We start from the raw sequence: 15,224 nt of genomic DNA, 5'->3' as shown, positions 1-15,224 counted from the left end.
ATGGACATTTGGCGTTGTCAGAGTTATTGAGAGAAGCTGGTGGATTGTGTTGAATAATGAATTCATTTAAAAGTTTCATGATCTTTTCTCTGACCATTTGCCAGCTGGAAGTAAAGCAAGGGGGGAAAAAAAAAAAAGAAAAAGTAAATTTATCGAAGGACCACATCTCTGGAAATGGTGAGGTCAGCATTTATAAATGCTTGTGAATATGTACAACTGTCCAGGGAGTAGGGGATGGGTGTCATGAGAAGGGGGAAATAGAAAACAGGAGAAGATGACTGAAAGGAGGAGATGGTCAGTAGCAAAGTAGCTCTGGAGGGTTTTTTTTAAGGTTTTTTTTTACTGTGCAGAAAGTCTCATTGGGTTGTTTCAACCACTGACTTTTTAACAAGTTGCTTTTCCCTCTTTGGTTCAGTTTTGTGTCTTTCAGTCTCTAAAACTGGTGAGAGTCTCCAACAGTGCATGAGATGGGACCATGTGAGTAAACACAAGGTGGGAAGGCAGGAGCAAGGGTGAAAATAAGCAATACAGAGGCATTTAAAATAAAAAGTAAAACCCCTCCAAAACAACAATTTCTTCTTTCCTGTCTTTCCATCCTATACTAGCCTGGATTTAGCAAGGGAATCCTAATCCTGTCATGTGGATGACCTGCTGGGCAGATGGTGAGATGGTCCCGTTTACTCTGCTGAGTGGTTTTTATTTATTTATTCTTCAAACTTGCAGCTGGGGAGCTCAGGGCAAGAATAAGAAAACTTAAATTATTTACCTCTTGCTGACAAACCAAAACACATCCTTTGGCAGGAGTCCTGATGCAAGTGCTGTGAATACCACATCAAATATTTAGATCATTAATTAGCAGAGTGAATATCATGCCTTTCATTTTCCAGTGCTCATAGGTGAAAGAAGTGGTGTCCTGGGCAGCCAACACCTCTCACCCACCCCTCGTGCCACTGCCTTGTCTGTATCCAGACACATCTGAGGCAGGGAGGTGACAAAGCCTCCTTGCTTAGGCACCATATTGAGTCTGTGCCATAACTGAAATGAGCCTGATTAAAGAAGCAAAAACAAGCCAGGTGTTGCACAGAAACTGCATAATTAGCACTTTGTGCTGACTATTTTTTCATTTCTTCTTTTCTTTTCTGCTTTTTGCTTAAACCCTGGACTTTTTTTTTCTCTCTTAATTTGCTAATCATCTCTCGCGGTGACTGAGTACACAGACCTCCGTGCGCTCTTACCTTTTGATGTTAACATAAGAGAACTCTTGAATTTCAAAGAGCTTGGTGGGTATTTGAAAGAATAAAATGCAAAAGCTGCAGTGTAATCAAAGCTCATTATGGTTATTCTTGGTGTGATGTCTTTCTTCCTACATAATTAGCCATTTGGGGTTGTTGAAGCAGTTCATTTTGGTGGGTATTTTCTCTCCATACTCAGTCTGATTTCGATAATTGTGACCCTTGGCCCTTTTCATACTTCATTATCCTCCCAAAGGTGTTTTTTCCCTCTCCCAACAAGTCCTAATATGTTGCCATGGAGAGAATTAACAGGTTCATGAGTTCTCAAGGATGGGTGTCCACAGTCACCTCCCTATAGCAAGTGGGTGATGGCCAAAACCACCCTGACTTGGTCAGAAGGTCGAAATTCCTGCCTGCAAACATTTTCCATGTCTTACATGGTCTGGGTGACTTTTACGCTGGTATTTATTTGGAGATGAAATTGCTGGATCCAGTGCTTACCTTTTGGGTAGGTGGAAAAGGATCCCAGCAAATTCTTGAGGAGGATGAAAATTTAAGGTGAAATTCTCCATGGCTATGTGTGCATAAGGTAAATAATTCAGAACAAAGAAAGTTTCAGCATTGTCAAAAGATAATTCAGCAGCAAACCTGTTCTTATTAGGGTGAGTAAGCGCTTTCTGGATTGGAGGCATGAGCTTTCATTTTGATGGTAACAGGTCTTTTGGCAATTTAAGGGAGAAAATGTTGTGATCTTTGGCACAGCAGAACTTAGAAACTGTTTTGATTTGTTCAAATATATCCATCACTGCAGTATATATCTACCTATGTTTGATTTCAGGGAAAGAAAATCTATAATAACAGAGGGACTTCAAAGCACTGTAATATTGTCTTCTGATTTTTCCCATATAAAAGGGGAAAAAAAGCCATGCCCAGACATAAAGAAAGGAAAGTATTTAAAAAAAAAAAAAATCAAAGCTGAGCAGAGGCACAAGTAATAGAAAAGCCAGCTTTGAATTTTTAAAAGAGCTTTTATGGTCTAGCTGAAAAAAAAAAAAAACTGTAATGTTGAAAACGTGGAGGATTTGATGCCTCTTTTTCCCATCCTCCCTGGGGAGCGCTGCAGGAGGGGTGCTTATGTTGTGTGTTCACGGTAATACGTGGTTAATAGAGCACCAGGCAGAAAATGCACTGGAGACAGGAATTTGGCTTTGCTGGGCATCTCTCTGTGCCTGCATCAAGTGGCCCCTGGCTTTAGCAGCAGTTTTGGGGCTGGCTGGGGTCAGTGCTCTGACTTGCAGGGGCAATAATGAGCTCAAAGTGTGCTGAAGCAGCAGGGACCATAGAGCCTCTGGACTGCCCTCACCAGGGTGAGCTGTTCACTGGAATTTGGGAAAAGTGTTGTGTGGTGAGTGAGTCCCACAAGGGATTTGCTGGGAGAGGGCTGTGGTGGTACAGATGAGGGGGTGTGTGCCACCCACAGTGGTGGTGTCTGTCACTAACCCCATGGAAGGGTGACAGTTCATGGAGGAGACCTTGGAGATGGCCTTCCCTCATGGGTCAGCGTGCTGGCCTTTTCCCCCTTGCTCTGGTCAGTGCCACAGATGGACCCTGTTGGCACTTAGGGGTCATCTTCCCTGATTTATGGGGTGGGAGGCCCAGGCACAGAGTTAGCAGCAAATCTGGGGACAGCGGGAGCCTGCACTGAGCTGGGACTGGGCTGCACCTCTCCTCATCCCAGGGCCTTGAAGGTGCTCCATTGGAATGGAAGTGGCCCATTGGAGTGGGAAGGGTCATTGGAATGGAAGTGGCCCATTGGAATGGAAATGGTTTCTTTTCTTCCATAGATGTTCTCTGGCAGGAGATCCTTTAAGGCACTGAGTACTGCCTAGAGCTCAGGCCTGAGCCTACACAGCCCAATGCTTTGGTTGAGTTCTAATGGCTGGTACCAGCAAAAGCAGCAGAATCAGCCCCTTTGCTGCCACCCTCCCACAGAGTTAAGCCCTGCACTGCATTTCTGGCAGCCAGATCTAGAGGGGAGACCAGGCAGAGGCAGGCCTTGAATGTTCCAAGTTTCCCGCTGCCTCCTCCCCTCCCGCTCTCGGTGGGTTATTTATTTATTTTGCTGGCTTTTTTTTACAAGCCTGCTTCTTTCCTGCAGGTTGCACAGAGTTAGGTTTCCAGGCAATCAACACTTGTTAAATATTCCACTGAGCATGATATTGCTCTCCTGTCTCTCTCCACTGATGCTCGGCTACGGTAATTTGCTGAACTCAGCTCTGGCGTACGGGGATTTCTAAAAAATAACAAGCCTATTAATAACAATAATTAAAAAACACTTGACAGGTGGAAACAGCACATCTAAATTGTTCTGTGTGCCCCAGTGGGAGGAGGGGCGCTGAGCCACTTTTTCCCAGTACTCCATTCAGGCTGTGGGTGTTGGAGAGGTGTTGTTTAACTCTGCTTGGCACAAGCCAAAGTGTTGGGGTGGTCCCAGCAGCTCCAGGCTGTTGCTGAGGGGACAGTGGCCTTCTCTTCCTTCAAACCTTAGCATGCAAGGCATCTGAAGTGGGGGAAAATAATGTTTTTTTTCCAAGATCCTGGGATTGTCTTTCCAGAGAAAGTAATTCTTGGAAGTGGTTTTTGAGGTGCTCCACAAGGGAGGTGCTAGGCTTACCTACTCTGGTCTGAGAGGAAACTTCCTTTTTACAGAGGATTTCTCTCCAAGGGGAAAAAAAAACCCAAACAAACCACCATGGAGTAAGTATTGATTATATATGGAAGAAATTCTTTACTGTGAATTGCTCAGAAGTTGTACATGCCCATTTACTTGAAGTGTTCAAGACCAGGTGGGATGGGGCACTGAGCACTCTAGTGGAAGTTGTCCCTTCCCTGTGGCACTGGGATTAGAACTGGATGATCTCCCTTCCAACTCAAACCATTCTCTGATTCTATGATTCTATGTCATGCATCTGCCTTGGGATGTCCTGTATGCCTCCAAAAAGAAAAATCTGGTTCAACTGTTTCTTTCTGCAGGCAGAAGGCACCTGGCAAAGGGGAACCCCCTGGGTGGGGTGGGGTGAGCTGCATTTTTTTGCCAGCTGGTTGGATGGCTCCCAGGTTCCCTAGGGCTTCCCATAAGTAGCTCTCCTTACTGTGGTCTGGGCCAGGGATGTGGTTTTTCCAGACTTTCAGGTGCTTTTTTTTTTTTTTTTTTTTTTTTTTTTGCGCAAGAGTTTTGGGAGCTTGAGAGACTGAGAGAACCTGTTAATAAGGATCTGGCAGGGGATCAGGGGCTGAAAGATTGTTAGGTGGTTGAGTGACTGCCCTCCTGTGCCAGTGGGAGGTCTGAAGATCTGAAATTTGGGGGGATTTTAAATGCTTTGTGGAAGAGGAGCCATGCTCAGGATGAAGGCAAAGAAGTTTAAATGCTGTGAAAGCCTGTACCATCTGACTGGCATTATCAAAGCCCAACTCAAGCACTTAGGAGGCTCTTGGGATGCTCTGGGGCTTCTGCTTCAAGCAGCCAGCCTTGACCCTTTGCTGGGGCAGGATTTTAAGCATGTGTAATAGCAACTGCAACTCCATGTCCTGCGTGTCAGGGTGACTGCTGCACTGCTGTTTATTTGAGATTAAATTGCTGGAGCCAGTGCAACCAATCCACGACCTCTGCACCATGAGAGAAAGGGAAAGAACAGGTCTAGATTTTTTAATAATAACAATAATAACCTTTGGTGGCTTAATTAAGGGAAGATTTTAGCTTTGAGCCACGTTTCAGTGTTTGTCTACACGGAGGGAGCTGTGAACCACATCCTCCTGCCTCTCTTTCATTACCTGGGTGGGCTCCAACCCTGCTCTTATCCTCTCAGCAGCCTCTGCAGCACAATCAGCCCGTGGATAAAAACAGGAGTTGTCCTGCCACAGCTGTGAGCTGTGTAAAGATGGGTTTGAGCTGGGTAATTTTCTCTGTGTTGGCCCTGCTGTGGCTGGACACCATATCATTAGCCCCAGAGGAGATGGAGAGGTGATGGCAGCTTTGCTGTAAGTCCAGTTAGGAATCTTGGTCCAATTTAGGGAAAAAAAAAAGCCAGGTTTTCCTGGCTTCATGTGGGGCTCTGCTTTTGCTCACAAAGGTGAGAAGGGTGAATCTCAGCTATTTCCTAGGAGTACAGAGCACTTAGCTCCTAGATCAGGCTACAGGGTGATAGCCAGGCACTGTAGATGCCTGGGGGGGTGGTTTCTGAGTTCTTGTCTAGTATATCCTTTGTGGAAATCCAAGCCTGGTCTTCTGTGCTTTGGCAGGGGGTCAGTTCCTTGGCTTTTCCACTCCATTTGCTGGCTTGTTAAGTTGGTCAAGCACTGTCATGGATTTTCTCTCTTCATCCCTCAGCGTGCTGAACCGCACCCCGGTGCACCTCGTCCATGAAATCATACTCGTGGATGACTTCAGTGATGACCGTAAGTGACCCTTTCCCCCTTAAAAGCAAAGGGCCCAAAAGCCTGGGAGAGACTGGGATTAGCCCTGAGGCAGGGGAGAGTTAGTTTGCTGGAGTGGAAGGAAATTTAAAGCTCTGTAGCTGTGAAGAGCAAACCCCGCTGTGCTGGGTTTGCATCGCCACGTGTAGAATTCAAATTCCAGATGATCCAACCTCTTCCCACGAAAATAAGGCAAGAAAAGCTCTTGGCAAATCGTTTTTATGCCCAGCGGACGTGAATCCAATCCTTACACGGCTGTATCCCACCACAGCTGCAGCCAGGGGCAGTTCTGGGTCGGCACCACTGGAATTCCACAGGACAATGGCAGTCTGACCCTCTTGACCCTATGTGTACGTTCTGCATACATTTATGTAGGTTGTCAGCAATTCTTGATTTTTTTTCTTACTCCTGGAAAGAGGACTCCCTGCATGGGTTTTCCCATTTCTGAGGTGCACCATAAATAGCAGTGTGCACCACACAAACAGCCCACATCCTCCTGCTGTTCCCTCCCAGTTAATAGTGTGACTCAAGGGAAATCAATAGCTCTGGTCTCCACTAGAAGAGAGCTGAAGCCCCAGGGGCTCCCAGGGAACCACCCCTGCTAAAGACCTTGCCTAGTTCGATGGGAGAGCTGAAGATCTAAGTGCTCAAAAAACACTGTCTCAGGCATAAAAAGGATGATAAACTGGCTGAGTGGTCTGTGGCACTTATGTTTCAAGGAGCTGCAAAATAAAGCTGTTTACTTGGAAACGTGAAAACAAAGCCAGATAGGTTTCTTTTAAGAAATGGATCTGGGCTTTGCTCTTGGATGTTATAAATAGGCACTGCCTCGGAGAGCATTAGGGACAGATTTCACACAAGACCCACTTCTTGGCACTGGGAAGTTGCTGAAGCTAGGGGAAGGAGCTGCGGTGACTGTGGTGAGCCCTGGAGCAGCTCCAGCACACGGGGCAGGCAGGCTGGGCAAGTCTGGGATCTGGCAGAATGGCTGTGAAGGGGAACAGGAGCAGTTGCAGGGACTGGAGCTGCCCTGCAGAACAGCAGAGGGATTTTTGGAGGGTGTAGGAAGTCAATGGCAGGTATTTGGGTAAATTAGCATTTGCCTTCCTGGGAGGAGGCAGCTTTGTAGGAGCACAGCTCCCCTGTCCCAGCAGGGCTGGGTCTTAACTCATCCCAGGGCACCAGAGGGGTTTCCTGTGTAACTTAGGGCAGCCCCTCAGCTACTCAGCACTTGTCAGCTATCTGACATCTTTGCTGTGATAGTCTGAGCCTGCTGGCGTCTGCTCTGCATGCATTTACATAAAATACACGCATTTGCATAATGCACTACACACACATGGTCAGTTTTTTCCCTGCAACCCACCCCAAGCAATTAGTGCTTTTATCTCGTGCCCAGTTGTGTCTCATTTCTCACCTCCCTCTGCCTGCTGACCTGTTATTCACTGGGATGCAGTTCTCCAGCACGTGAGTTCTCACTATCCCCAGCAGATTTTCACTGTGGGTCCATAGCCAAGCCCTGCCACTTCTGCTGCCCTGTTCCAGCTCTGTCCTTGGTGTGGGTACAGTGATCTCTTGCTGACAGAGATTTCTGGAGGGGGTGAAGGTGCTCAGGGTTGAGTGTGTGGGTTCAGGGGTTGGGCAGAGGGGATGGGGCACTCACCTCTGTGTTTGTAGTGCTGAGGAAGAAGAGGCAGAGGAGTGAGAGGTGAGGTGTACCCATCACAGCCCCTTCCACCTCTACACACCCACACTATGACCTCCACAACCCATGAATGATGATTACACCTGACATCCTCCACTCTGCAGAAATCTGTGTGAGGACAAATCCCAGGGCTGCCTGTAAGGTTGCAGGACCTCCCTAGCTCAGGTGTAGGTGGCTGTCAGGTCTTTCTGCCCCATGGAGCTCTTGCCCAGGGTGTGAGGAGCCCCCAGCTGCTCCACAGGGCTCTCTTTGAGCATCCCTTTCTCCTTGCTGAAGGCTCCAGGCCACCACAGGAAACGCCTGCCCCGCCAGGCAGACACGCATCAACAGCTTGCGCGTTGCTTTGCAGCTACCAAAAATAGTCATTTGCATTAATGTGCAGAAATTTAGATTCTGACCCGAACCACAACTTTTCTGTGCTGATTTTAGAGCATAATTCAGCTGCTCTCAGTGTAGATCTGCTGAATTTACACAAGTTCTATGAAAACTGCTGCTCTGCCAGGCCCAATTTATGCTCCGCAAACTGAGGGGCGAGGCTGTCGTGACCCGGCAGCTCCATTGCCCTAACAAACCATCAACCAGAACAGGACAGGGTCCTCTCCCCTGCTGCCAGTGTCTCCTGGGAGTGCCCATTTCTGCTGCCAGAGGCACTGTCGGGGTGACTTGTCCTCCCTTTGTGTGTCCCCAGCTGATGACTGCCGCTTGCTGGGCCAGCTGCCCAAGGTGAAGTGCCTGCGGAACGGCCGGCGGGAAGGTAAGAGCTGCCTGCCCTCAGCCCACGTGGGAAACACGGATTTTGGGAGGTGGGAAACACAAATTTTGGGAGGTGGGATGCTCATGGGGCCGTGGGGACCCCCCTCCATGCAGTGGTCAGCAAGGAGCTCAGTGGGCTCCTGGGGATAAGGGGGACCCTGATTAAGGAAAATGTGATGAAGAGCTGGGATTTGAAATGGATCTCCCCTCTCTCATTGAAAAAGATGGGGCTATTAAGATTTCCAGTGAGGCTCAGCTGTAGCTTATTAGCCAGAAAATTAGAACAGGCAAAACAAAGCCCCGGGTCTTATTTGTAAAGATGTTAGCTCTAATGAAAAAGAGAAGATCTGCTCCTGCTGCTTCTGTGGGATTTTTTTGGTAACAATTAATTATATTTGAGAGATTAAGAAGGGCTATATGGAGGATGAATGCATGTCCTACTGGACTGCTGCTGGCAACCTTTGGAGACCTCTCCCCATTCCCCATAGCCTGAATGTGTTTCAAATCCTGGTTTGCAGTATTAGGATAACTAAAGACAAAGAAGTTTTTTGGTGCTGCAAATTCAGGGTGTGCATCCAGGTCAGTGTTGGGTTGAGGAGACTGAGGAGTGGAACAGGTTCTTTTCTCTGAGGATTCTTTCTGCAGAAGGTTTCAGCTCTGCAGGCCTGGTGACAGGGTGGCATCAGGCCCCATGGGTGTAAGAGACATTCTTGCTTTAGCAGGAGATTAAAGGAGATCTCCATAGACCTGCACCTCCTCCTCACCTTTCTCCCCTGCCTTATGAGGGTACTACATGTGTGCTCATCTCCAGCTCCTGAGGGACCTGCAGTTATTGGTGCTCTATAAATCAGCCACAGTGTGGGAGCTCAACCTTACCTTGCTGAGTTCATCACTTAAACTGTGTCCCCCAGGGGCTGCCAGGGTTTGGGAAGGGCAGGGGTGGGTGAAGAAGAGCATACCTACACACAAGATCTTAGGAGTCACAGAGAGAGATACAGGGAGATACAAGTCTGCATTGCAGGAGGAGACCTTGGCAAATTCTGGGTGCTCCAGGCTTTGTTCACGTGTTCCCTCTCCAGCTCAGAGGCTGTTGCTTAAGCCCTTTCCCCTAAGGAATTTTAGTATGAAAGTCAGTGACCTCCTGCATGAACCTGATGTGTGGCTGTTCCCTGAAATCCTGTCTCTTTATCTGCCCATGTGTCCCCTTGTATTGCCACTATTTCTCCTTCATAAAGATGTTCTGCTCCCCTTGAGTCACCATTCCCATCTCCAAATGATTTCAAATTCACCATCATGACCCTGATAAGTCAGGCACCTTGAAAAGCCAACCCTCTTTCCTTGGTGGAAAATGTGTTCCCATCGAGCAGTGCCCTCAGGGTGGGACAGAGATCTGGGGATCACTGGGAAACAAAAGGGGTTGCAGCAGGAAAAATTAGTAGTCTGGGAAAAGCTTAATTCTGGTAGAAGGTGTTCCCACCCCCAACTCCTTTGTCCCATTCCCCACTGCCTCACATCTGTGTTATATTTGTTGCCTTCAGAGGGACATGAAAGCATTTTGAGTCATGTTTTGTCCCAGAAGATGACAGCAGAATTAATTGTGCAAACTACATATTGGCATAAATGCCATTAATCAGCAACCTTGGTGGAGCCATTTATTTCTTTGGGGATCTTAGGAAATGCTTGGCATACATTGCAGCACCAGAAAGGAGACAGTGAGCCTGGGCCATGCTTTATCTGGGTGGGATTTGGGCAGGTTAAAACCCAGGAGAAGCACGAGTGGAGGAGGCTGGGGATGTTACCCAGGTGTGTGGGGGGCAGCTGGCACGGCGTGTCCCTGAACAGGTCTGATCCGATCCCGAATCCGAGGGGCAGACGTGGCCACAGCAGGTGTCCTGACCTTCCTGGACAGTCACTGCGAGGTGAATAAGGACTGGTTGCTCCCCCTGCTGCAGAGGATCAAGGAGGTGAGTGCTGCTGAGACACCAGAGTCACCCTCAGGGGATGCATCCCCTTGTCCCCCTCCTCTTCCTCCTCCCAGTGGGCATGACCATCCCACCATAACCAGCTGCATGCAAGCATCCAAGTAAGGGGTACAGAGAGGCCTTTTGGGGTACAAAGTGGCCTTTTCTGGTCTTCCTCCACCCAGCAGGCAGGTGGGGTGTGTGTGTGGCTGGGGGAGCATGTGGGTGGGTGGGACAAGGTGTCTCTGGGGCAGTGGGACTCTAATGGGCAGGCACAGGTTGAGTGGTGGTAGGGGAATACGTGGGCAGTGCTCCAGCAGAGATTTTAATTAGGCTCATGAAAAATGCTCAGTGATGATGATTTAAGGGAGTGACGGCTCCTTGAATAGGGGCCGAATTTAATTTCATGCAAATTAAGCGCTAATAAATTGATTTAATAGGATTTAAATTCTGCTGATTTCAGAGCAGACAATGACATTCCCCTTTCTCTGGCGGTGTCTCTCCTGCCAGACGTGCACACAGAGGCTGCTGGCCTTGTCACTCGAGTCAGGGGAGCTCTGTGCCCTGACCTGCTGGCAGCAGAGTGCAGGGATTGATCCACCATCAGCCAGGGTGTGGATGCACCATCCTTTCCCTTCACCCTCGCTACACCTTTGGCTCCTGATGGCCACTGTTAATTACTCAGCAGTTTTATAGCTCCTGAGTTGCATTGACATAAGGGCAGCTGAGGTGGTGGGTCAGGGAAAAACGTGCCTGGCTGGTGTTCACAGTGCCCCTCACCTAAGGCATCCTGCTTTTCACACCTGCAGATGTGGCAGCTGTGATGGCGGGGCTGTGCATCCCCTCTGTGTGTCAGCAGTGGGACAGGGGCAGGGGGCACAGCACCAGGGCAGGTCCCACCCCACACAGGTGAGGGCAGTCAGTGCTGCTGGCAGTCATTGCACAGCCAGCACTGGAGAGATCCCAACCTCAGTTTGCAGCCTGGGCCACAGAGCTGCAGATAGATGGAAATGTGATGGAAATGGGCTGTTCATATCATTGATCATGGCTCTGGTAGAGTTATGAGAACACATGCTGTGACATCCCACTGGAGCCTCATGGCTTGCCTGTCCAGGCTGGGATTTACTACTAAGCTTTACAGCATCACTTGTTCCTCTGGGCTTTTTAAAGGCAGGCATTCCCTGCTTTGTGCCAAAGCCCTGCTTGTACTTCAGTAAGGAGTATCCAGAGCTTTTGATGTGTTTTGTCAGGAGGAGGGCAGTGAAGGCAGCAGGAAGGGAGTTGGCAGATCTGCTTTCCCACCCAGCTCCAGGACAGTGCCCCATGTCCAGCATCCACAGGATGGGTGAATGTGAATGCCATGTGCAGCATCACCAGAGCAGTTCCAGTGCCTTGTGGTCTGAATGCAGCATCAAACACACACATCACCTCTGTAAACTGCTCTGGATTGAATCTTTCCCCAGCTAGAAGTAAGGCAGTCTGTGAGCTTGCCCTGACCTTGCCCAGCATCTTGCAGCCTCAGGCAGCAGGGGAGATGTACTGCAAAGGGTGCTGAGGAACCTGCAAAGCCAGAGGGGTCCTGCATGCCTGCTTTTTAACTGCTCACAGAAGCTGCAGGATAAGGGCAGAGTTACAATCTCCTTCCAGGCCCACCGTACCCATCCCTGCCAGCAGGGTTAAGGTATTGATCAGTGAAGTGTATGAAATGTTACTGCTGCCACCTTCAGGCTGTGCTCTAGAGATGGGCTCCCTGGCCAGCTGCTCCATGAGGATCAGCTGCCTGGGAGGAGCATTTTTTGACTCTGTTGCTCCCAGGAACAGCCTGTTCTGAGCTGATGTGCTTTAAGTTCCAAGCAAACGAGCGGTGAGTGCCTCAAAGCACACCCATCACTTTTGCCACCACAGCCCAGTCACCCCGCTCTTGGCTTCTCTTATTTTCTCAGCCAGAGCAGCCATTCCTGCCCCTTTCCATGGTGGGAAGTGCCAGAGCCCATGTGTGCCACCAGGAACCTGTATCAGGCTCCACCTCGAGCTTTGCCTGCAGCTGATCATGGTTTTCCCCTCCTCTGGTGGGCATGGGCAGCACACAACCAGCACATGGATTTGGAAATAAGCAGGAAGAGCAAGTGATGGAGAGTGGGGGAAAGAGAGAGGGCCTGGGGGATCCCAGCCCTGTGCCTGTTCCAGGGAGCAGCAGTGATGGTCAGTGTCTCACACCAGCATGCTGGGAGTGTGGGCCTGAGCTCTTATTTTTGCTTATGGAACAAATATCTCTAAAGTCATTAATGGTGCATTTCAGCCAAGTAACTTTTCTAAAAATGTAGTTATCCATCCCGAGGTATTTTTACAGTATGGCTCAACAAGCTCATCCCAAAACTGGGTTTGCAAATGGGATGGACCAGTGAATGGTGACCCACCCCACTCCCAGCTCAAATACCCCCAGTCTGGTGCTTTCCTGGGAAAAAGGAGACCCATGAAGGGCAGCCTGCCTAATCTTTGCCTAATCCTGCCGTGGGGCCAGAGCAGCAACTGTGGCCCTTTCTGTTGTCCATTACAAGATCAGGAGGTAGAGGCTGAGAGCCACTCTGCCCTTCTCCAAGGCTGAAATGTATCTGTTATCTTCAGGGGCATTTTCAGAGTTTTTTTCTGTTGGCTTAGATCCATACATCATACAGTGTGTTTGAGAACAGCATTGCAGAAATTAATGCTCAGGTTTGTGAGAGAAAATTGAAGGTTTGGCTGTTGTTAATATTAACATGCCCTGGTATGGGTGGGTAGCAGAAAAAAAAACAGAAAGATGAAGCTGCCTATAATAAGATCTGGTGCTCAGCCCAAAATAAATCATAGCAACAGCACTGTGCTCTTGAGCATGCCGTGCTTTTCTTGTGAGGGTCAGAGAGACCTTCATGAAAGCTGAGCAAATATATATGTTCCCAGGACATGGCAGGGAGAGGACAGCCCTGCTCAAGGTTAGCACCTTGCAGTCATGCTCTCAGCCCAGATGTGAAGGGGATTTTCTTACAAGAAGTTGTGGCATGCAGTGAGCAGAGTGGAAATGAAACCAGGGGTGGGTGTCAGCCAGCTAGAAGTGCTCCCCAGTAAGATGCTTGAGGGACAGGTTTTAAATGAGTGGATGCCATCCTTTCCCTGCATTGCTCAGCACACAGAGCAGATGCTTTGCTTAAATCCTTCCCCCTGACCTCAGGCAATTAAAGGATGTTGGCTGTGCTGAGCTGTGGCAGGCTGGGGGGCACTGTGCAGCAGCCAGGAAAGGTTTGGAGGGTTTGAAAGGCTCACCCTGCTTGGATGTGGCTTGTGTTTCCCTGTGCACCACAGAGGTACAGCAGACTTTGCCCTTTTCAGTGAGATGTTTGACTCACAGAAAGTGATGGTGAGACCCCTGGCTTGACCCTGTTGTGGAAATACCAAGTATTTGTCATGCTCAATTGGAAAATCAGCTTTAGTCCAGCTCCCAGCTCATGGCCTTTGGTTGCTTCTTCCTACTGCATTTGAATGCTTCTTTGTCAGGACTAATTTCTAAAACAAAGTCTTTCCCCAGTGAGAGAGCAAGCCCAAGTGTGCTCAGATGCTTTGCTTTGTATAGCTGTGAAAAACAATTTGATCTGGTGAGGGTAAAACCTTGAAGTTTGAGCTATAATTGGAGTTTGGGGTTTTTGAAAAGAAAAAGGGAGATAAGAGACCAGTCAAAGCTGTCAGAGTCTCTTCCTCCTGTAGATATTTTTGTTCATAACTGTTTGTATAATCTCTTTGCCCATAACAAGATGTTAATTAAATCACCACCAACTATTTTGAATAAATCAGGTCTTTCTTTTTTAACCCTTTCACAACTTTGGCAAAACTAACTGTGCTGCTGTAGTTGGTGCATTTAAAAACATACCCAAATTTAAGCTATTTGGCTGTGTTTTTCGAAAACTCTGTCATTTCAATTGCCTGTTTGTCACTTGACTTCTGAAATCCTGTTAAAAGTATTTAAGGGAGGTGAAAGGGGGAATATTTTGGTGGATTTGTAAAAGGCAGAAGGAGCTTTGCATCCAGCCCAGCTGGCTGCACAGTCTGAGGAGGAGGAGGAGGCAGTGAGGGACGCTTGTCCCAGGCAAAACTGAATGACACCAATGTTTGCATGCCCTTGGTGTCCCCAGGAGTTTGGAGCCCCTTGCCCAGTTTGGATGGTGTCACCTGAAGTCAGGGGTGTTTCTGCTTCTGCTTTGCAGGATCCCACCCGGGTGGTCAGTCCCGTTATTGACATCATCAACCTGGACACTTTTGCCTACGTGGCAGCTTCCTCAGACCTCAGGGGAGGTGAGTCCAAGCTGTGTGCATGTCCTGTGGGCATCCATTCTGTGCTGGGAGTGTGCACTGGCCTTTGCACCACACCTCTGTCTCCTGCTGCCTCACAGAAAAGCAGATGAGCGCTGCTCAGTGCTGCTGCTGCACACACAGGGGGGATGGTGTGAGCAGTGTGCTTGCTGCAGTGGCTGAGGTGGTCAACCAGGAAAGGAGGGTCACGTCAAAGCCACCCTGGGCAGCACTGGAAGCGACAGGAGGAGATGGGAGATGGCTAGGCAGCAACTGGAGGATGCAGGTGTAGTGCTGATTAGTATGCCTGTGCTATTTGGAGCACACAGTGTCCATCAGAGCGTGCACAGGGGGACTAGGTTTCAGCAGCAGCTTTAATTCTGACTTTTCCTGCCTTTGGCGCACTTGACTTTGAAATTGTAATGCAATATGCTGTTTCTTGTCCATTTGTAGTAGTGAAATATGTTAGGCATTGGACATTCCTCTCAAGAGCTGCATCTCTGTGGCTGAAGTTATTTGAAGGTGGGGAAAACATTCCATCAAACACAGCCTCTGCAGCCTGCATTGCCTCCTAACCCGTATCAATTTCTAATTTCCCCATGGCACTTCTCTACTCTGGTTTTAGGTTTTGACTGGAGTCTGCATTTCAAATGGGAGCAGCTCTCCCCGGAGCAGAAGGCCAAACGACTTGATCCCACTGAGCCCATTAAGTAAGTCAGGAGGGGAAAGGAAGCACCCCAGGGGCAGGACAGGCTTCTCATGTGACCTCACGTGTGTCCCCATGCT

The 15,224-nt window shown here is 48.7% G+C and overlaps 1 protein-coding gene across 2 annotated transcripts in view; it reads left to right on the top strand.

Annotated features, from left to right (window-relative positions):
- GALNT14 (polypeptide N-acetylgalactosaminyltransferase 14) overlaps nt 1–15,224 on the top strand; it is a 98,195-nt gene that overhangs the window by 60,317 nt on the left and 22,654 nt on the right. For both annotated transcript variants that reach the window (XM_058801901.1, XM_058801902.1), the window contains exons 4-8: nt 5,620–5,687; nt 8,096–8,161; nt 10,003–10,124; nt 14,354–14,441; nt 15,064–15,148. In XM_058801901.1, the coding sequence (XP_058657884.1) occupies nt 5,620–5,687; nt 8,096–8,161; nt 10,003–10,124; nt 14,354–14,441; nt 15,064–15,148 (429 nt within the window). The remainder of the gene's footprint in view (nt 1–5,619; nt 5,688–8,095; nt 8,162–10,002; nt 10,125–14,353; nt 14,442–15,063; nt 15,149–15,224) is intronic.

Source organism: Ammospiza caudacuta, chromosome 3 (genome assembly GCF_027887145.1).
Source record: "Ammospiza caudacuta isolate bAmmCau1 chromosome 3, bAmmCau1.pri, whole genome shotgun sequence".
Classification (NCBI taxonomy): Eukaryota; Metazoa; Chordata; class Aves; order Passeriformes; family Passerellidae; genus Ammospiza; species Ammospiza caudacuta.
This window is presented reverse-complemented; position numbering and strand designations above follow the sequence as displayed.